General features: G+C 34.8%; 2 protein-coding genes across 14 annotated transcripts in view; both read left to right on the forward strand.

The window, feature by feature from the left end:
* Positions 1–5,556, forward strand: part of smarca5 (SNF2 related chromatin remodeling ATPase 5) — a 28,709-nt gene extending 23,153 nt beyond the window's left edge. Inside the window, exons 19-24 of one of the 4 annotated variants that reach the window (XR_015475512.1) lie at positions 667–789; positions 990–1,122; positions 1,236–2,006; positions 2,235–2,758; positions 4,730–4,840; positions 5,071–5,506. Coding sequence is in view for 2 of the 4 variants with exons in the window: in NM_001081629.2 (NP_001075098.2) it covers positions 667–789; positions 990–1,122; positions 1,236–1,354; positions 2,546–2,758; positions 4,730–4,840; positions 5,071–5,136 (765 nt within the window). In the remaining 2 variants the exon portion in view is untranslated. Of the gene's footprint in view, positions 1–666; positions 790–989; positions 1,123–1,235; positions 2,007–2,234; positions 4,162–4,245; positions 4,841–5,070 lie in introns of all 4 variants that reach the window. The other 3 variants (XR_015475511.1, NM_001081629.2, XM_087235091.1) reach the window with 3 other exon arrangements.
* Positions 5,557–6,200: 644 nt separating this feature from the next.
* Positions 6,201–22,347, forward strand: part of inpp4b (inositol polyphosphate-4-phosphatase type II B) — a 405,764-nt gene continuing 389,617 nt past the window's right edge. For 7 of the 10 annotated variants that reach the window (XM_087237889.1, XM_087237865.1, XM_087237879.1 and 4 more), the window contains exons 1-2: positions 6,209–6,294; positions 20,487–20,640. Coding sequence is in view for 1 of the 10 variants with exons in the window: in XM_087237863.1 (XP_087093989.1) it covers positions 6,221–6,294; positions 20,487–20,640 (228 nt within the window). In the remaining 9 variants the exon portion in view is untranslated. Of the gene's footprint in view, positions 6,295–20,486; positions 20,641–22,347 lie in introns of all 10 variants that reach the window. The other 3 variants (XM_087237877.1, XM_087237876.1, XM_087237863.1) reach the window with 2 other exon arrangements.

Here is a 22,347-nt window from a genome sequence, read left to right on the forward strand (position 1 = left end):
GGGAACCTTGGTCAACAAGGCTCTTTTGGGTCTTGTGCCTTTATACCAGAGTCATCCAGTGGGTGTATCTTTTTGTATTCAGAGAAGGCCACTCAGCTTTGGCATATAGTTCACAATAGTGAGTTAGTCTCTGACAGCCTGTAACAAACCTCAAGCCCTGTGAGAAACAGAGTTTAAAAGGTTCACAAATCGTTCACAACTTTAATGGATCCAAAAAGAATTAAATAAAAACAGGTTACAACTTTTTTTAATGTCTAATAATTAATATATAGGTTTAGAGTCATATTTTATGTTATGTAATCTATTTGTTACAATTTTACTATCCTTTAACTGTTCATTTTTATCTCTTGTACATTAATAAATTATTAGTGATTAGAATAATGATTAGATTGCTTGACATTTAATGTGCAGTGAAGCTGTGAAATTTAATTAATTAATTTATAAAGTATAAAGTATAACATTGCTACAATTAAAAGCAGTCAATGCTAAACATATAGGCTTCTAGACAAGCTAATTATAACATTATGAAATCTCTAAAGAAGTCGTAATTTAATAAAATAAATTAGTAAAAATCTGTAAAGCGTTTTAAGCGCCCAGAAATGAGCTTTATAAATAAAGGAATTATTATCCTGAAGTTCCTAATGCATGATGCCACTGTGCAAACAGGTGCCAAGAAACCCTGATCTGCCCAACTCTGCTGAAATGCAGAAAGAGGAGCAGGCCAAGATTGACGAAGCTGAACCACTTAATGAGGAAGAGCTGGAGGAGAAGGAGAACCTCCTCTCACAGGTATACCCCAATAGGGAATGTATGTATGTGACAGCCCAGTGGAGTGTACTTCACCATTCTTTCATACTTACAAGATGCTTTTTCAGTATAATTAATCCCTCAGCATTAACATTAAACTTCTTATCCTGTGCTATCAAATATTTTGACCTCCGGGATAATATTCATGTAGCGGCTGATGTCAATGTGTCCTCTACATCCAGGGCTTTACTATCTGGACCAAGCGTGACTTTAACCAGTTCATTAAGGCCAACGAGAAGTGGGGACGAGATGACATTGAGAACATCGCTCGTGAGGTTGAGGGCAAAACCCCAGAGGAGGTCATGGAATATTCTGGTACGTCAAAAGGTTTTACACCACCTTACTGATGAGCTTTATTTCAAATAATGGATTGTGCTTTTGGTTTGGGGAGCTTTCATTCAAACGAGATGTGTTGTGTTTGTGTGCAGCTGTGTTCTGGGAGCGCTGCAATGAGTTGCAGGACATCGAGAAGATCATGGCTCAGATCGAGAGAGGAGAGGCCAGAATCCAGAGGAGGATCAGTATCAAGAAAGCACTCGACTCGAAAGTGAGAAACGCTTTTGTCTAGACCAGCGTGTCTGTGGGATTTTAACAAATTTTTAGGCCTTAAAGTGAACTAATGTATTGTGTTGTAGGACTTAAATGGTCTTAACAGGTCTTAATTTTCTTAATTAACAGGTCTTAATTTTCCTTTGTCAATGCTAAGCTACCAGTCAGGTCTACAATCAATCCAATGACCAACAGTCCATCTCAAAACCTTTTGCAAATATGATTTGTAAACGGTTTACCAATATGCTTTAAGTTCCTAACAACAATATTACTTTAAACGTTTTTTATATATGTAAGACAGACACTGAAATAGTTTTTAAACTAAATATTTGTATGTATACTACTAGGATTTGCTTGGCATGTGTTTTTTTTAAATAGGAAGGTAAAAATGTTTTCCACTGGTCCAATAGTGCAATTAGAAGAAATTCCTTGTCGTTTAGTTTATTTGTTTACAATTGCAATGCACATTAATGCATCAAAATTAAATACTGTAAGTCTTAAATTTGATTTATAATGAACTTGAAAAAGGTCCTTAATACTTTTAATTTGACTGCAGAAACCCAGTAGACATGCTGGGAATTTTGTAAAGCAAGTGTATTGTGTTAATTAACAGGCATGGTGCTGTAATGTAAATTAAATCACAGTAGGTGGTGCTAAAAATCAATTCATGACTTTGACATTGCTTCAGTATTAAAGGGACAGTTACCCCCTAAAGCGGGGGTGCTCAATCCTGTTCCTGGAGATCTACCTTCCAGCAGATTTCAGTTGCTACCCATATCAAACACACCTGTCTGTAATTATGAAGTGGTGTTCAGGTCCTAATTAATTGGTTCAGGTGTGTTTGATATGGGTAACAACTGAAATCTGCAGGAAGGTAGATCTCCAGGAACAGGATTGAGCACCCCTCCCCTAAAGGAACATTTCCTCACTATTAACACAAACTCAAGTGGTTCTAAGCTACAACCTTTCTCCTTTTGCACAAAATAAAATATTTTGTAGAATGTAAAAAAAACAAGCTACTGACATTTATTTTGTTCCTTCTATGGCAGTCAGTGGCTGTTTTTTTTTATTTTTATTTTTTTGTGTGAACTGCCTTTTGAAGTGATTTAACAAAAAAGGGATAAAAGCTGTCATGAAATTGGATAGCACCATTTATCTTTACCTTAATATTTTTGTTTGGTCTCTCCAGATTGGCCGCTATAAGGCGCCGTTCCATCAGCTCAGGATCTCGTACGGCACAAACAAAGGGAAAAACTACACAGAGGAGGAGGATCGCTTTCTCATCTGCATGCTGCACAAACTGGGCTTCGACAAGGAGAGCGTTTACGATGAGCTGCGCCAGTGCATACGCAACTCGCCACAGTTCCGCTTCGACTGGTTCCTCAAGTCTCGCACAGCCATGGTGAGATTCATCATTACCGTTTTATCAGAAGAAATCTGTATTTGTTTGTATTGTGCCATTTAAAAAAAGCCAATTATAAAAATTCTTAATTTTATTATGTTTCTGTATTCAACTGGCTACTTCTGAGAAAACTACACTATAAAGATTTATCTGCAAAAACGTGGAACATAAGTTGCGGTCTATTTACACAAAATGTTTAATGGGGCTCGAGATTGGAATGCTTTTATTTACATTATTTAACATTATTTACATTTATTTAACACTAGAACTACCGATGTGCCAATTTTGATCATTTAAAATTAAAGTTTTATTTAATTTTTTTTACAATTTGTTGAAAAAACAAAACAAATGTATTTATATAATACCCTGACTTTTCCTAAATCTGTGTATATTTCCTTCTAACATTGTTATTAAAATGACAACACAAGAGCTATGCGCAATTAATATCCTTTCAAAATGACCACATGCATTTCATTGTCCCCTACTTTACGCTGTGACTTTTGATGCGTGCCTCTGTTGCCTAGCAACTTCCTGTTAACAAAAACCTAACTTTACATCAGGTATATCTCTCAAAGCGGCAAATTTAGTGCTGTGAAAAAGCCATCTTCCCTACTTGTAAACTGAAAGTGAGATGCGGACATTTGCGGGTGGTCTGGAATAGCCTAACTATACATTTACAGGCTTTATTATCAAAAATATCATATTTTTAGGGTAATGACTTGATTAAATATGGCAACAGATATTTAAATTTTTATTTTAATATCTGAATGGAAGCTTTCAATTCAATTTACCTTTATTTGTTTAGTGCTTTTACAATGTGAATTGTCAAATCAGCTTCACAAAGAAGATTATAGTAAATCGAAACAGTGTAATTCAGTTTTCAGTGTTTAAGTTCAGTTTAGATCAGTTCAGTGTGGTTTAATAATCACTACTGAGAGTCCAAACACTGAAGAGCAAATCCATCGATGCACAGCTCTATGGATCCCGAACCAGCTTTGAAAGTAAATATGGCATGACTATGATGTCTTATGTAAGAACGCTGTGGTAATTCAAATAGTTGTTTAACTCTGCTAGTTCTAGTGTTAAATAATTGCATATGGCATAATCGATATGGCTTGCATACATGTAGGGCTGAGCCGATAAACGATATTATATCAAATCTCAATAAAATTGGTAAATAACCATAACTGCTAACAATAAATGCTTAAAGAGCCAATCACATAGCAGAAATGTGCAAAAATGGGAATCTAAAAGTGTGTTGATATTAGAAATATACCGTGTTTTCGGCCACTGAAAATGTTAAGCCATTTAATGGACTCTCTAATTTTTGTGGCTTCAGTCATTGCTGGGATTCTTTTAAATCTGGAAGCATTAACAACTTGTATAGAATGTTTATTGTTGTCGTTCAATATGGAAAATAATTATTGAGATTGCGTTTTTGCCATATCGTCCAGCCCTATGTACATGAATATTTATTTATTAATTAGTTAATGCAGGAACTTTTTACAAGACATAATTGTTCATTTTTGCACTTGATTAGAGCAATTTGTTATTTATTTTTTGGTTCGTTTTCCCTGTAGTTTTAGCAATGTGTGAGATGGGATTCATTTTTTGCAATGAATATTATGTAATCCACAAACAAAAACACTTATTGAGTTCAAAATCATTGAATTGATGATAAAGCTTACTAGAACACAGTACACAATTCAAGATCTGAAAGCAAAAAAAATATAGTGAATTTTGATTTGTTTAGTAGATGAGAAGTAGTTGAGTAATATCACACACAGAGTGCAGGCTTCTTGAATATCAGGAATATAAAAGTGTTTAATTTTTCCCTTTAATTGAACACGTTTAAGGAAAATGGCTCTTCATATTGCAGTCTAATTAAAGTTCAAAATGACGCTTTTTTTTTCAAAACTTTAATTTCTTAACAACATCCTAATGTTTACGCATGTGCATTTGTTACCGCAGGAGCTTCAGAGGAGATGCAACACACTGATCACACTCATCGAACGTGAAAACATGGAGTTGGAAGAGCGAGAGAAAGCCGAGAAGAAGAAGAGAGGACCGCGCACATCTTCGGTGAGCTTGTTCATAATGAAACAAAAAAAAAAAGTCACTCCCTGTATAAATAATGACATTTAGACTTGGCATGAAAATATGTATAAACCCTCCCCGACACACCTCGAACACACTGGATATTATAAATATCAACAACCATAAAAAAAACAAAGGATGAATAAGTGAAACTGGCCCTATTAAACCTCACATGCTCAAGAGTAGCATTTAATAACGCCTTCTGTTCCCTGTAGGCTCAGAAACGCAAGCAGGACGGGACCCCTGATGGACGTGGCCGCAAGAAAAAGCTGAAATTGTGAGCAGGCAGGCATTTCACACACCTCACTCGGCGAGGAGCTTCAGTACAGCAATACTGCATTGATTGTTACGGGTCCCACTCATGTACTGTATGGATTTGCAGCACTGATCCTCGCCTCTCAAGTAGCTTGGCCTTCTTAACAAGGTGTAGAGTTGTAAATTAGGTCTCTTTTAGTTATATAATGTAACTACGGCTGTGCTGTCGGATGTGTTTTGTATTTATGGCTACTTCAAATTTTTTTTTGTACCACATTCCATTTGCTTGTATCAGTTTAATTTGCAGTCTTTACCCCCTCATTATTAGTGTCTTCAGTATTGTATTGTCTCTGTATCCGCCATTGGAAAGTGACTAATAAATGTGGTTTTTATAAATGCTGCTCTGTATGTTTCCTACAAATAAATGTAATGTCTTTTGCCTTGTATGTTGATGTAGTGTTGTGGCATACACATTTAGCAGTAGCTTGGTATTAATGGATGAAATAAAGATCTTAAGAGAAATCCTTTCAAGGAAAAGATCAAGAATAAGAGATGAAAGCCAATGATGAGGTGGAAATGAATAAACAAGAAAGGTTTACAAGAGGAGGATTTATAATTGAAGGCTGGGGGGAGAATGGAAAAACACTTTATAATAGCGCACCTAATTTCTTTCAGATTCTTAATAATCCACCTGTTCCTCCATATTATTTTCAACAACACCCTTCTGTCCGTTTCCTCATCTTTCATTTTTTCCCCTCTTATATATATCATATTATATTCTCATGTGTATTCTGGTTCACTTCAGGCCTTGTTAGTGCCTTTTATTTTGTGAAATGTCATAATCATATATATTTGGTTTGAAATGCAAGCTTGGTTATTTTCAGCGTATACATACAAGTCCGAATAGGTAAGTAAAGGGAAATTTAATTTGCTAGGTTGATGTATTTCAAACCTTACAAATTAGGGACAAGTTGATAATAATGAGGTGAGTTTAAGTGAAAAAAACAACTGCCTTTGAGTATGCGTTAGTGTCCTCCTGTTTGTGTTATTTAATAGTAGCATACACTAATATGGCCAAAAATTTGCCTCAGGTTAGGTGACAGAACACGCATGCGCGATTACAAGCGCGGGTTAATTAAGACAGCGCAAACGCTGCAAAGCGGCGACGACAGGTCGATAATGAGGTGAGTTTTAGTCCAAAGAAGACAACTGGATTTTAATTTACAATTAATAAAAATAGTTTAAAGTGTATAATAACTTTAAATGGTTTTGAATTCAGAGAACGTCAAGTCTGTCTAGTTTTTAGTGTAACGCACTCTCAAAAGCTAGGCTAAATTGCTAGTCAGTTGGCCCACTGACTTTTTTTATCCCTTTAAACACAAAAATGTTAAATATCACAACTTAATAAGATATAGCAAGTCTGTTATTGTTTTAATTTTGATCAAACATATTAATACGCGACTAAGTTATCCTACACAGGAAATAACGTTTTTGTATTGTATTAGCACAAGGTATTTTTACTGATATTTTTAGAAATGATAGCAGAAAATGTGTTAGCTTGCACATATTTCTGTGGAAATGGTATTATTTTTAAATTTCATTTTCAGTGATTAATCCTGTTGTTTTGAGATTTGGTGTTAAATTAGTGCTATTGTACTGCTTTGAAGTGGACGCGTTTTGCTGTATATATTGTTTATTTCTATGAAGACTGGCCAAAAATATTACTGACTTATATTAGACTCAAAAGCTTGTCCAAATTCATGACCAATCAGATGCTTTAGAGTTAGCATCTAATAGCACATGCCTTTGACTAGCAATTGTGACAAGCTAAAGTCTATTGGTGATCAACTGTTGAGCTAATCTTTTATAATAGCTCCCGTTTAAAATATTGTAATATCTCTAAGATGTCCTGAAATGATCTGTAAACCCCTTAAGACTGACAAAATATAAATAATATAATCAAACACCTGACATTATCTGTTTTAACCACGGTCTCCTGGATATTTTATATATTGCAATAACAGAACTCTAACAAAAGTGTGATTTTGGGAGTCCCAAAATGGTTTGATGGAGCTTTCCAAACCAATTTTATTTAATTTTATTTTATATGCAAGAGCTATCAAGCTTTGCAGCTTTTTTGTGTGTATTTCTTTTGTAAAAATGTGTGTTTAATGCACAAGGTGGCGCTGTTGCTCTGTAATTCTGGAAAAAAAATTACGCCATGGCTATTGAAGGTGCTGCTGTTCAGTGAAAGCACAGTAGCATTAAGCATAAATGATAACCTCATAAACGGGTTCATCCATGAATGGACTATATAGCGAAAAGTAATCTGTTTGCTAGACTAATAAGGCTTTTAAAGTGTTTGTTCGCCGAATCAATAGGAATGTCTGTGCGCTCTGGGCTATAAAAACTCTTTTTAAGTAACAATTAAAATACTCTAACATGATTGATTTTACATTAGCAGCCTTAGTATGCTTTCTTTAAACTCTCTCTATTCCTTTATGGCTTTTAGGTTGGTTTTTGAGCGTTTATTGCGTTTTTTACATCCATTATGCATGTTAAAAACGGGCTTATGATGACTATCAATTTTTCTTGTTGAGATAATTGGATGCTTTTATCAGGATATACTGTATTTTCACAATATCGATTTAAATATGTTTTAGCAGGTATACTAATAACATAAATACTTTTTTTCAGAGAACAGAAGTTTTCAGAGTTAACAAAAGTAACTACAAAAGATTTATAAAGTACAACAGGTAACACTTTCCGATAAGTTCTCATTAATAAACATTATAACTAAAAAAAAAGTCATAATGTTTTTAATTAAGTTAATAACTTTTAAAAAATTAAACAGCCATTAATATGCGTCATAAAAAATGCTGGGTTCCACACAATTGATCTGTGTCGAAACAACATGAAGGTTAACTTGATAGTTTTTACAAATTTAAGTGGATTGAACATGATAAAACAATCAAGATAAATGAGGAATTGTGTTGTTTCAGCTCAAAATTAAATGGGTAGTTTGAACAAACAGCTAATTTCATCGTTTGAGTGTAGTAATGTGTAAATTAAAATTTTTTTACTCAAGATTTTGAGTTAAGCATTAAATAAATAAATGTGTCTGTAACTTTAATTTAATAAAAGTGTTTAATTTAATAACTTAGTACTTGTTTTTTAAGTTAGTTATAATTATTATTGGCGAAGCAGTGGCGCATTAGGTTGTGCTGTCGCCTCACAGCAAGAAGGTCGCTGGTTCGAACCTTGGCTCAGTTGGCTTTTCTGTGTGGAGTTTGCATGTTCTCCCTGCGTTCGCGTGGGTTTCCTCCGGGTGCTCCGATTTCCCCCACAGTCCAATGATTTGGATAGGCTAAATTGTCCGTAGTGTATGAGTGTGTGTGTGTGTTATGTGTATGTTTCCCAGAGATGGGTTGTAGCTGAAAGGACATCCGCTGCATAAAAACCTGCTGGATAAGTTGGCGGTTCATTCCGCTGTGGCCACCCCGGATTAATAAAGGGACTAAGCCGACAAGAAAATTAATAAATGAATGAACGATTATTAATGTTAATGATTGATTTGAACTCAATTTAAACAGTTTAATCACAATCAGACTTATAAAAGCATTAACTAAGAAATTAACATCACTTAAGATTAATACATTTTTCATTTAAGTTTTCATCATGAGGTTTGTTTAATAAATAGGGTCTCATTGCAAAGTGTTAACAAACAATCGGCCTATAAATATCATTTTCTGTCATGTCGTAGGCCATATTAACATAAAAATATTTATAGTTGAATATAAATTTATCTTATAACAGGGCTTGACGCTTGATTTTTTTTTTTTTTTTAGCAGGAGCACATGTGCTCCTAAGTTAAAAAAAATTTAGGAGCACATCAAAGACTTTTAGGAGCGCAGTGAAAATGTATAAAATACAAATAGTGTGTTTCCCTAATAATGTTCATGAGATCTTTAAAAGCAAACCTGTTTCATTTATTTGAATACAGTAAGTACACTCATTTGCATAATCACTGCCTTCTCGTGACATATGAAGACTTTTGCACATAGAATAGAAAGGCCAATTAGAAATGGACTTGGCCAAATGACCAATCAAAAGCAGAGCTGGCTTATGGAAGGGGGAGGAATACTAAACATTAAAATCGCCTATTAAAAGATTGTGTATTGATGCTTTATTGAACAACCATTGAAAAATAACAATCTGAATATACTTAAAATCTCACAAAATTTTTTTAATAATAAATAATTGTTCACTGTATTTTGAAGTGCCTATGATAATAATATCATGCATCACTCATGTTCCTTTGGCTTAGTCCCTTATTTATCAGGGGTTGCCACAGCGGAACAAACCGCCAACTATTCCGACATATGTTTTATGCAGTGGATGCCCTTTCAGCCGCAACCCAGAACTGAGAAACATCCTTACACTCTCGCATTCACACACACACACTCATACACTACGGCCAAATTAATCCAGTTCACCTATAGTGCATGTCTTTAGACTGAGGGGGAAACCGGAACACCCGGAGGAAACCCACACCAACACGTAGAGAACATGCAAACTCCACACAGTGGAGTTGCTACTGACCCAGTCGGGACTCGAAGCAGCGACCTTCTTGCTGTGAGGTGACAGTGCTAATCACCGAGCCACCCCATGTTTAAAACCGCAATATATTTTATTATATAATATCATCACATAAAGCTTTCTTAACTCTTTTAAATGGACAATTTATAACTTAATTCATCTGTAGTTCAGAGTGCTAATTTGTGCATAAACCACTCTGTCCTCTGAATAATCATATAATGTCAAGGATAAAGGAGGTTTTTCTACCAAGCACTTTCCTTTCTTTGTTTTTTTTTGATGCCTGTTAATCACATGAGTTGCAAGTGTGAGCAATCGATCGGGCTGTTGAGACGAATAAGCCGCCGGTACATGATTGTCCCTCATTACATTGGAGGTGAATGTGTGAATAAAGGCAGCCGCAGCCATTCAATCGTTCCTCATTGAGAATGTGAATGAGATTAAAGACGCTGCGCGGAGCTCATGGTGAATGGTTAAAAAGAGGACGTATTGATCAAACACACCCCTGCAATGTATCTCTGACCGTTTGTCGCTTTCTGCTAGAGCTCGGAGCAATCACTGAGGCAGAAATCACAGTTTCAGACACCGTCGGTAATCATCGTTCATTTTTGTTCTGCTCTCTTGTTATATTGTTGCTGTTGGGTTGTCAAAGCGTAAAATCTGATGCAATTGGAAAATCTGAGGACACTTTTTGTTTTTAAAATAACTCCAGAAAGCTTAAGAAGGAGTTTTCGTATTTGCAAGGTGATATTTGGTTGTCGCTGTATAGAAATCTGATACATGGAAATTAGTAGAAATTATATACACTGTAAAATAATGTTGGCTTCCACATGACTCCTTTATGTTGTCCCAAAATAAATTAACTTTAATTATGTTTTACAAATTTAAGTGGATTGAACATAAAGCTATTACGCTGTCCCCAAAAAACATTAAGGAATTGTAGTGTTTCAGCTTATTTTAAATAAGTAGTTTGAACAAGCAAACAACAAATACTTTTTAAGTGTATGACATACAAGTTGTAAATAAATGCCATAGATTCAAACTGTATTTGTAAAATATAGCAAAAATGGCTGTTAAATGACAAATTACGAATATATACATGTTAGAATATGTTAGATATAGTCATATATATGTGTTCAAATGGCCGTATATAATTCTGAATATAAGTAAAATTATTAGCTATATTTTTATAGGTAAAAATACATAAGCATCCATAGTTATTTAGACTAAATGTTTACAGCTGCCTATTTTAATATAATTTAATAAATACATGAACTAAAAACCTTTATTAAAAATAGCATTTTTCTAGCGAAATGTTGGTTTAATAATTTCACCCAATAGAAGGGTTCGCTATGTTCTGTTAATCTGAATGTTTTATTGAATCAAATACATAACAACTCACCTAGATGGGTTATAATTTCAATTTGTTTTTTTCCAGTTTTTACAATATTTCTTGTGAGAAATATTGTTATAGAAATACTTAACAGCAATATTGCATTTTTTCCTAGTTTTACAATATTTTTAATAAGAAATGTCAATTTGGAAGTACTCAACAACAATATTGCATTTTTTTTTCAGTTTTATTTTATTTCTTTAAAAATATTAATTTTAAAATACTTAACAATATTGCATTTTTTTCAAGGTTTACAATAATGTAAGAAATATTGAAATACTCAACAACAGTATAGCATTTTTTCCAGTTTTTTATCTTACTAAAGAAATATCGTTATCGAAATGCTTAACAATATTGCATATTTTTCCCAGTTTTACGATATTTCTAACAAAAAATCTTGCTATCGAAATAGTCAACAATAAAAATATTAAAATAATCAACAACAGTATCGCATTTTTTTCTTGTTTTATGATTTTACGAAGAAATTTTGTTATTGAAATTCTTAACAACAATATTGCTTTTTTCAGTTTTAGGTTATTACTTATTAGAAATATCGTTATTGTAATACTTAATATCACATTTTTTCAGTTTATTATTTTATTGTGTATTTATGTTCATTGTGTATAATGTTGAGTATTTCTATAACAATTATCATTATCAAAATACTCAACAACATTGCATTTTTTCCCAGATATATTTTATATGAAATATTCTTACCGAAATACTTTATTATTTCATTATACAATACTTCACTACAAACAATATTGCATTTTTTTCAGGTTTACGACATTACTTATAAGATATCGTTATCAAAATACTTAACAACAGTATTAATTTTTTTTCCAGTATCGTGCAGCCATAATGAAGATTAATAAAAAATGACACTGATATTACTGCATTTACTGTGAGTGATATCAGAAGAGTCCCTCTTGTATCCTCTGTCATTTCTGCACTTTTCCCCTTGTTCTCCTTCTGGTGTGGTTGTTGGTGTTTTTTTTTTCCTGGATTTTGTTTACAGTCACCTGTGCTTGTGAATAATGCAGTGTGTCCGTTGCGTGCATTGCTTTGAAAGCTTATTTGCCAAGAGCATCCTGGAATCTTTTTGTGCGCCACATGGCCCATTTAGTTGTGCCTTTTAAAAACAGACTGTAAAAAGCCTTTGGACTCCCCTGTTGGACCCTCTGGCATCCTCTCTGGCCGCGGTCTATTTTTAATCCCCGTCTGGCTGCAGGCTGGAGCCCCGAGGTGTTCATCCACAGGCTTCACTGCTGCAGGTTCAACCCACTGCATGGGCTTTAATGGCAGCTGCATTGGGTTTAGCTTTTGCAGAGTGTACGATCTGTTTTAACATCTCTGGTTTTAGATGATCTGATTTTAGGAAGCAAAAAATTTTTTATATTTTTGTTGCAAGCACTTTATATGGGCTGAATTAAAACAAATTAAATTTAGTAATGTTTAACTTGTTTGTTCAAATGCAACCAATATAGATAGTTTGCAATCACTTACCTTAAAGTAGTAAATCCAAGCAATATTTTTTTCAGTCATCTTTATGCAATGAAACAAATTCTAATGCTTTTCTTACTTGGAGTTTTTATATGCTTTCTAGTCCAATTATCGAAAAGTTTTTAAATCAAGAAGCATAGACAAGCAAAACACTTTCAGAAATAATAGTGTGTGTTTTTAAAATTAGCTCAATAATCTGCCAATGGGATAAGTGAAATAAACGTATTTTAAATAAAAAAAAGATTATTTTGTTTTCCCCATTGGTAGATTATTTTGCTTGTTTTAAGGAAAAACTTGCTTAATTTTCACTTATTATTTATAAACATTCTTAAACATTAAACATTCTTTTTGATTTTAAGACTTTTTATATTTAGACTAAAAACAAGTAAGAAAAGCATTTTTTGCACTTTATGAAGATGAAGAAAAAGCTATTCAATTTGTAGATGTTTTAATAGGAATTTATGCAACACAATGTATTCAGTATAAAAATATAATTGTTGGGAATGTATGTTTATTAAATATGTTTATTGTTTATTTGCATCTGAAGACTGGACTAATTGCTCTTAGAATAAAGCGTTGTATCACAGGAATTCATTTATTACTTTACTATATTTAATATAAAATGTTATTATATTTAATATTAAAAACATTTTCTACAAATTAAAACAGTATTTCACTTTCTGTTTTTATCATATTATTGAATTCTTGTTTTAGAAATATGAAAAAACAAAATGCTATTCCAAACATTTATCTTACATCAATATATTTGTTAAATATTAATATGAATAAATATTAAGTTTGGTAAATTGGTGAACTGATGTATTTAATACAAATATAAATTTTCTAGGAATTTATTTCACATCAAGTAAAAATATGAATGTGTGTTGCAGGTTAAGGACAGTTGTTAAATACATTTATTACAATTTTTAAAAACAAATTTATTACCCCTAAATACACACATGAACCAGCTAATCAAGCTCCTTTCAAAGCTGCGTTCGAAATTTCATACTTTCATACTGTATAGTACTCTAAAAACAGTATGCGGCCTGAGTAGTATGTCCGAATTCATAGAATTCAAAAAACAGTATGTGGGAAGTACCAGCATGACCTACTACTTCTGGCGACATCCCATGATGCACCACGAGAGAATTTCTTAATTGTAGCGAAGCGACAATTAAGCGAATTTCTGTAGCGAAGTTTTATAGCGAATTTTTGTAGCGAATTTCTTAATTGTAGGGAAGCGACGCAACTGTTGGTCTTGTGATCATGATAAAGTAAAGGATGTATGGTTGTGTTCCATTCATACTACTCACATTCATACTGTATAGAGCGTACATTTCTAACGTTAAAGAGTCTAACATTTCGAGTAGTAAATTAAGCACAAATGCAGTACTAGGCGAGAGTAGTAGGCGAGATTTCGGATGCAGCCTAAGTATACTAAAAACTTCCCGGCAGGTGTAGGAAGTTAGAGCTAAACTATGTAGGACATCGGAGTTTGGACACCCCTGGCTTAGTGATTATTGAGGCATATATTTCCAAGAAATCTGGGGTAAAAAATGTAAAGTCTATTTTATTAAACCAAAAAATAGTCAGAACAAAGATCAAGGCTTGGATAAAGATGGTTTCAGTGCTATCAGGACTGGATTAAAAGCAAATTTTTAATTATTTTTAATTAATTAACCAATCACACATCAGTGCACACACCGGCATCTTGATTGGCTGCTTCATTTATAAGCTCAACAGGAATGTGTGAGTGATCATAATGCCCAGTCCTGCGAAGAAGACAAAATCTAAATGTCACTCCACAAATCAACATTCTTCATCCATTTTGACATTTCACTTTAATCACGACAGCCTTAATAGTGTATTTAATTTTGCATGGGGCATTTTATCTCACCTTTCTTGCATTTGTGCGTCATTTTGTACATTTCACTGCCACAATCACTGATAATTTCTTCGTTTTCAATTTTTCACGTGATCGCATAAGACCATGAACTGACTGTTGAGCAGCTGTAGACATGATTCGTTGTAAATCAGTTGGTATTATCGGTTATGGAAAGAAACGTGCAGAACACATTGATTCATTCAGCTTTTCTCAAAACCTCACAAATCTCCAGGGCAGCGAGAAAACGTCTGGTGGTTGGCATTACCGCTGCTTTTACAAGTGGTTTTGATGATAACAGATGTTCAAAGGATACATTCGGGATTCATTACGGCTTTCCACAAACCGGCCTTGTGCAATACTTTTCATTAAAAAACCCGGCAGCGTATGACTTTGCGGTGTGAAATCCAGTGCAACATATTCATATTCTGCATTTATCAAGTGACCGCCAGGTCCTGAAGGTAAAGAGACTGTGTGCCGAATAGCAAAATGATCTGTAATAGCCTGCAACACCAGATAGACGAACAAATTTAACTTGAACTGAACATTTTGATAAATGCTAAATGAATTTCACTGTGTGACTAGGAATTGTTGCTGTATTTTTTTCAAGTAGTTGAAATATAAGTGGCATCATGGTGGCGCAGTGAGTAGCACGATCGCCTCTCAGCAAGAAGGTCACTGGTTCGAGCCTCAGAAGGGTCAGTTGGCATTTCTGTGTGGAGTTTGTGCGTAATATATGTGTGTGAATGAGAATGTATGGGTGTTTCCCAGTGATAAGTTGCGGCTGGAAGGGCATCTGCTGCGTAAAACATTCTGGATAAGTTGGCGGTTCATTCTGCTGTGGCAACCCCTGATTAATAAAGTGACTAAGCTAAAAAGAAAATGAATGAATGAATGAAATTTAAGCAGTGAAAATGTAGAATATACAGTTGAAGTCAGAATTATTATCCCCCTTTGAATTAACTTTTCTTTTTTAAATATTTTCTAAATGATGTTTAACAGAGCATGGAAATTTTCACAGTATGTCTGATAATATTTTTTCTTCTGGAGAAAGTCTTATTTGTTTTATTTCGGCTAGAACTAAAGCAGCTTTTAATTTTTTACCAACCATTTTAAGGTCAATATTATTAGCCCCTTTAAGCAATATATTTTTTCTTGATAATCTACAGAACAAACCATCGTTATACAATAACTTGCCTAATTACCCTAACCTAAAGGTGAACCTAATTGACCTAGTTAAGCCTTTAAATGTGACTTTAAGCTGTATAGAAGTGTCTTGAAAAATATCTAATCAAATATTATTTATTGTCATCATGGCAAAGAAAAAATAAATCAGTTATTAGAGATGAGTTATTAAATCTATTATGTTTAGAAATTGGTTGGAAAAAAATCTGCTCTCCGTTAAACAGAAATTGGGCAAAAAAATTTACAGGAGGGCTAAAAATTCAGGGGGGCTAATAATTCTGAATTCCACTGTAAATACAGTACTATGCAAAAGTTTTAGGCCATTATTAAATCTGTTTTTACTGATGGTATTAAGGATATATGTGACCCTTGACCACAAAATAAAGCATAATTTTTTTGTCAATTGTTTAAAAATTGAGATTTATACAGGGCGAATAACTGATCATTCAGTTGATGTATGGTTTGTTAGTTAGGTTAGTGTTTAAATTATTTTTGTTTCATTGTACAAGACATGTGAAACGCAATGATAGAGAGAGGCAATTTGTCCTGGTTTGAGCTGTATTTGTCTGAAGTGATGGAATTAGGAATGTTGAAAAGCAACTAGGTTATTATCCATTATGCCATTCCTTCTAGAAAGGATTTCTATGGTAATAGTTTTAATTTTCAGCATGATAATGATCTCCTAAGTGCAGTGAAATCCTATTTGAAGAAAGAAAACAGCTGATTAAGCACAGACAGTGATAAAATGGCCTCCACAGGGTCCAGACCTGAATACTACAGAGGCTTTTTAAGATCACCTGGACAGAAAAAGAAAGACAGCACATTATTTTAGAAAATTTCAGGACAACTAGAACAAAACAGTTGCCAAGGGAAGCCACATTAAACCTAGACTATAGCTTGAAGAGGAATCAGCTGATAAAAAATAGACAGTCAAGAAATGGCCTCCACATGGTTCAGACCTGAATATTATAGGGGTTTATGAGGTCACCTGGACAAAAAGAAAGATAACACACTTTAAACCTAACGAAGAACTCGGGGAAAGTGCTAAAAGATATTGCACAGCACATTATTTCAGAAAATGTCAGGACAATTAGAATAAAATATTTGCCAAGGTAAGACACGTTAAAAATAGACAGTCTTGAAATGGCCTTCACAGGTTCCAGACCTAAATATTATAGAGGCTTTATGAAATCACCTAGACAAGAAAGATAAATATGACACTCTAAACCAGGGGTCACCAAACTTGTTCCTGGAGGGCCGGTGTCCTGCAGATTTTAGCTCCAACCGTAATAAAACACACCTGAACAAGCTAATCAAGGTCTTTTTAGGTATACTTGAAACATCCAGGCAGGTGTGTTGAGGCAAGATGGAGCTAAACCCTGTAGGGACACCGGCCCTCCAGGACCGAGATTGGTGACCCCTGCTCTAAACCTAAAGAATAACTCTGGAAAGTGCTAAAATATGCCTGATTATTTTAGAAAATGTCAGGACAATTAGAACAAAACAGTTCACGCTGTGCTTGGTGCCGAGGTAAGCCTCATTAAACATAGACTTTTGCTTGGAAAGGAAATGTTGTGCTGTTGTTGTTTTTATACGTATTTCCTATATTTTTGGTTTGTTTTTCATAAAGAGATTGATTGATTATATATTGTGTCAAAGTCTTAAACCAACAAAGCTGGTATAGTGCTTAGGACTTTTGGACAGTACTGTATATTTTAATGTTTTTTAACCTAATATGCACAATGCAGACACCGTAAAAATTCTGGGTTCCACACAATTAGGTAAACTTAATTGTTTTCAGGGCAATGCGGTGGCGCAGTATAGTGCTGTTGCCTAACAGCAAAAATGTTGCTGGTTCGAGCCGCGGCTGGGTCAGTTGGCATTTCTGTGTGGAGTTTGCATGTTCTCTCCGCGTTCGTGTGGGTTTCCTCCGGGTGTTCCAGTTTCCCCCGCAATCCAAATACATGCGGTACAGGTGAATTGGGCAAGCTAAATTGTCCGTAGTGCATTAGTGTGAATGAGTGTATAGTTGTTTCCCAGAGATGGGTTGCGGCTGGAAGGGCGTCTGCTACGTAAAACATGCTGGATAAGTTGGCGGTTCATTAGGCTGTGGCAACTCCGGATTAGTAAGGGGACTAAGCCAAAAACAAAATAAATGAATGAATAATTGTTTTTACAGACTGAATATAAAACAATTAGGTTCTTCTAAAACAAACTCAAGAATTATGTTGATTCAGCTCATTTTACATAAGTAGTTTGAACAAGCAGCAAAAATCCTTTAAGTGTCTCTGTCAGATTTGTGCATTTTTAATGCTGCTTTTTAGTGTTAATCATAATGTTTCAAAAAAATCTAATAGAGTCTTACTTTTCAGGCATTTGACTTGAAAGAAAGATGAAAATTCCCCATCAGCAAAAAATGACTTTGTGCTGGTGTTCAAACACAGTCAAGGCTTTTAGTATGTGATAAAATCTAGACTATATGGCAGGCAAGAAATAGCATATAGAATACATAATTTCACACTTTGTTCTTTACTTGATCCCAGGGGAATGATAATGAGTTTTGCACAAGGACAAACGGATGTCTCCTGTGTAGAAAATAAAGGCAATTAGTACATATTAATCATGCTTTGGTTGCTTTTTTGTCCAAATATGAAGGATGTCATCATTTTTTAAGAACTTCAATGTTCTGATATTACTCTTTATGTAGAGTGTAGTTGCTTGTGAATGTGAAAGATCTGCTAACTTGCACTGATTACAGTGCAGATGAATGATGTTTTATAGTGAGCTGCTTTTAGATTAATCTGGTGACAGAAAAAGATGATTTATAGTCAAAAGCATAAACAATCGTCCTTATGAGCATTTGAGTATATGGTTCAAATTAGCATAATGGTTGATCTGCTGTTTAAAACTAGCCTAGAGTGCTTTCTGCTAATCAAAATTAGCCTATAGAGCACTGTCTGCTGTTCAATATTAGCCTAGAGCGCCGTCTGCTGTTCAAAACTAGAGCGTTGTTTTCTGTTCGAACTTTAGCCTAGAGTGCCTTTTGCAGTTTAAAACTACCATAGAGAGCACTATCGGCTGTTCAAAACTATCCCAGAGCGCCATCTGCTAATCAAAACCAGCCTATAGTGCAGTCTGCTGTTCAAAACTAGTCTAGGGCACCATCTGCTGTTCAAAACTATCATAGAGCGCCGTTTGCTGTTCAAAACTAGTCTAGAACAACATCTGCTGTTCAAAACTAGCATAGAGTGCTGTCTAGAGCACCATGTACTGTTCGAAACAAGCTTAGAGCACCGTCTGCTGTTCAAAACAAGCCTAGAGCGCCATCTGCTATGTAAACAAAAACTTTCAAATGTCCTCCTAAAGGATGATGGGTTCAGATTGATACGGTAAAACCAAAGCTATTACTTTTTGTATCATTCTCTATAAATGCAGAGGAAGAGCTGAAATTCAGAAATGTTAATGACTGTTTGGTTTCAACCAATCAGAGTAGACTGAGCCAATCTTCTGACCAATAAGAGTAGATTTTGCAGAGAGAGGCGGGGTTTAAAAAGACTTTGTACCAAATATGGCAGACACTGACAAAAGAGCCGATGCTTTGATGGATATTAAGAGAAAAAGTTAAGTGTTTTTTGACCTTGGATGGATGTAAACTTACAGTAGGAGTCCTCCAGAAGCAGAATGATTTCACGCAACAGACTATTAGACACCAGTGTTCTCAAAACTGAAGGCCTCTTAGCGAGTGCTGTTATTTCTCAGTGTGTGGCTGCCGTGTCTCCTGGTAAATGGACTGGAAGTTTCATGGGATTTACAGCACAGTCATTAAACCCTGAGATCATCTGAACGTCTGTCTCTGGAGATGGACTGCTCTACACACATCAGATAAACCCCAATTAGTTCCTCCAGCTGAGATAAATGGCCACATTTGCATAGCAGCTCATTAATATTCCTTTACATTTTTTTTTTGGCCTGTGTTCTGCTTGCACTTTGCCTTTTTTTCCCCTTTTGGATTCTTGTCACCAGTCCTGAAAACTGCCCTAAGTAGTGTCTTAATTATGTTGTTTAGGTTGATATGGCCAATGCATGAGGTCTTTCGTAGACTAATTTGCTAATTTAACATTCATTCTAGTTGGGAAATTGTTCAATGTGAGAATGCTATGGCAAGTTAGCAATGGACAACAGATCTCAAACTAAATATTATCAAATAAAAGTTAATGTGATTCACTGTAAAAAGAAAAAGACAATTTAAGTTCAGTATTTCCATTTATTTTACGCTTTCTGCTTGCATTAGGACTTTTTAACAGCTTTTTGATTAATAAAAGTAGCTTTGTTAAACTACAGTTAAATTGTCAATCACAGATTTGTTGGGATTTAATGCTTTTTTGTGGTGTTTATATGATCAGGATAGTTTTAACATGATGTATTTGAGTTTGTTGTAAATCTTTGTTTAACGATTATTAGTTTTAAAGAATATTTTAGTCTGTACAGCATTATTTACTAATATTTGATGGACATTTAACTTTTAAAACTTTTAGACACACACGCATACAACATATCTGTCTGGTTCTCGAATCTGATTGGCGGATGGCCCTGCAATATTCTGCAATAACAGCACTCGGACAGCCTCTTCACTCTTGTGTATTACTCCGCACACAGAGTGACAGCAGATCAAAAAACTCACTACAGTTTGACAAATGCTGCAGCTGTTAAACAACATAATGTACTTTTGGGGCTTTTTTATGTGAGAATGTAGTTGTTTAGATTGAAACTATGCAGTTTATTTATAAGGACATTGCCTATTTTAAATATAATTTCAGAGATCCAGCATGTCGGCAGCCACGCAGAGTAAAGAAATTGACAGTTGACGGCCACAAGATGGTGACAGACCACATAATAAGTCCTTCGAGCAGAAAAGCTCAGCATTTTCTTTTCGCATGTCAGACTACAGCTGATCAAATCATTATAAAACAGGTAAGTGACACTCTAAGTCCATCTCTTTTCAATGGTGTAGTGCTGTATTTATCCCATAGTAATCTGTTAGTGTTTGCTTTGGCTTTTTTGGGATTAATTATTGTGATATCCTGATTACAACAGGGAAATACTGGGAAATCTCTGTAGACTGATGGCATTTCATGCTGTTCAGCCTTATAATCTTAAAATCTGAGCAAAATCACCTGTTTTGTCATCACTTGAGACATTACGCTAGAGAATCTTTTAAATACTAGCTGTGAAGTGATGTGTTTTTGAGCAATGGTTTCTGCTGTTCTGACGTCAACTGCAGATGTGAATGAGAGGCGGAAGAAAGTAGTTCCTCATACAAAAGGACTTTTGAGACTGTTTGATTTTCATTTTTATATGCACGATTATGCCATTGAACTGTTGTATAAGCGCTATATCACACTTGTAGCAATGCGATATGGCCATATATCGTCACTGTGCCTATATACAGTCATATCACACTGCTACAAGTGTGTCATATATATATATATATATATATATATATATATATATATATATTATATATATATATATTTATATATATATATATATCATTCATTTTCTTTTTGGCTAAGTCCACTTAATAATCTGGGGTCACCACAATGGAATGAACCACCAACTAATCCAGCATAGGTTTTACGCACCCGATGCCTTTCCTTCCGCAACTCATCACTGGGGAACATCTATACACACCATATACTACGGACAATTTAAATATTCACCCAATTTAGTACCAAATTCACATATAGCACATGTCTTAGGACTTGTGGGAGAAACTCGAGCACCTGGAGGAAACCCACGCCAACATGGGAAGAACATGCAAACTTCACACAGAAATGCCAACAGACCCAGCCAAGGTTCGAACCTTCTTGCTGTGAGGCGATCGTGCTACCCACTGATGCCCCTCCATTCATTCATTCATTCATTCATTCATTTTTATTGATCCATTCATTCATCTATTCAATCATTCATTCATCTGTCCTTTTATTTATTAATTCAATAATTTATTCATTAATTTTTTTATATGTAAATATTACATATTAATAAAATTAATTTAATATTACTGGGGCAGCATGGTGGCTCAGTGGTTATCTTTGCCACCTCACAATTCAGATTTTGTGAGACAAAGATAAAAGATATTTAAAATAAATTTGCATTGTTTTAGTCTAATCATTTTCAACTTCCTAAATGAGAAGATGTTACATTTCTATAGCAATTTGCAAAAAAAAAAAAGATGGTTAAGAATAAAACGTGGTTTACTAATACAGAGAATTCAGGATTTACTATAGTTCAAAACTGCAAAACTTTCCTAAGAAGTTCAGCAATATTAAGACATCCAGCCGCGCAGAGGCATAATTGCTAAGAAAAATGACCAATTGGGAACAAACACAGGGTGAATGCCCAGAATTACTGAGAAAACCCTTGACAAGATTGTAATTGGGGGCCAGAGAAGCCCGATCGCGGAGACAGTGATGAGACGCGGCTCTGATGACGGAGGCCTGCGCCGGTGAACCCGTGGCTGTATTTCACAGCTCACTGACGCGTCTGTAATTAAACGCCCTGTTAAGCAGCTCTCCAGAGCAACACAACAGTCAAAGAGCGAATCCAGTCCACTAAATGAATAAACTTTTTAATGAGCTCTCGGGTTTTCTCTTATAGGCGCTGGCTGATGAACGATGC

Source organism: Danio rerio, chromosome 1 (assembly GCF_052040795.2).
Source record: "Danio rerio strain M-AB ecotype USA chromosome 1, GRCz13ab, whole genome shotgun sequence".
NCBI classification, from domain to species: domain Eukaryota; kingdom Metazoa; phylum Chordata; class Actinopteri; order Cypriniformes; family Danionidae; genus Danio; species Danio rerio.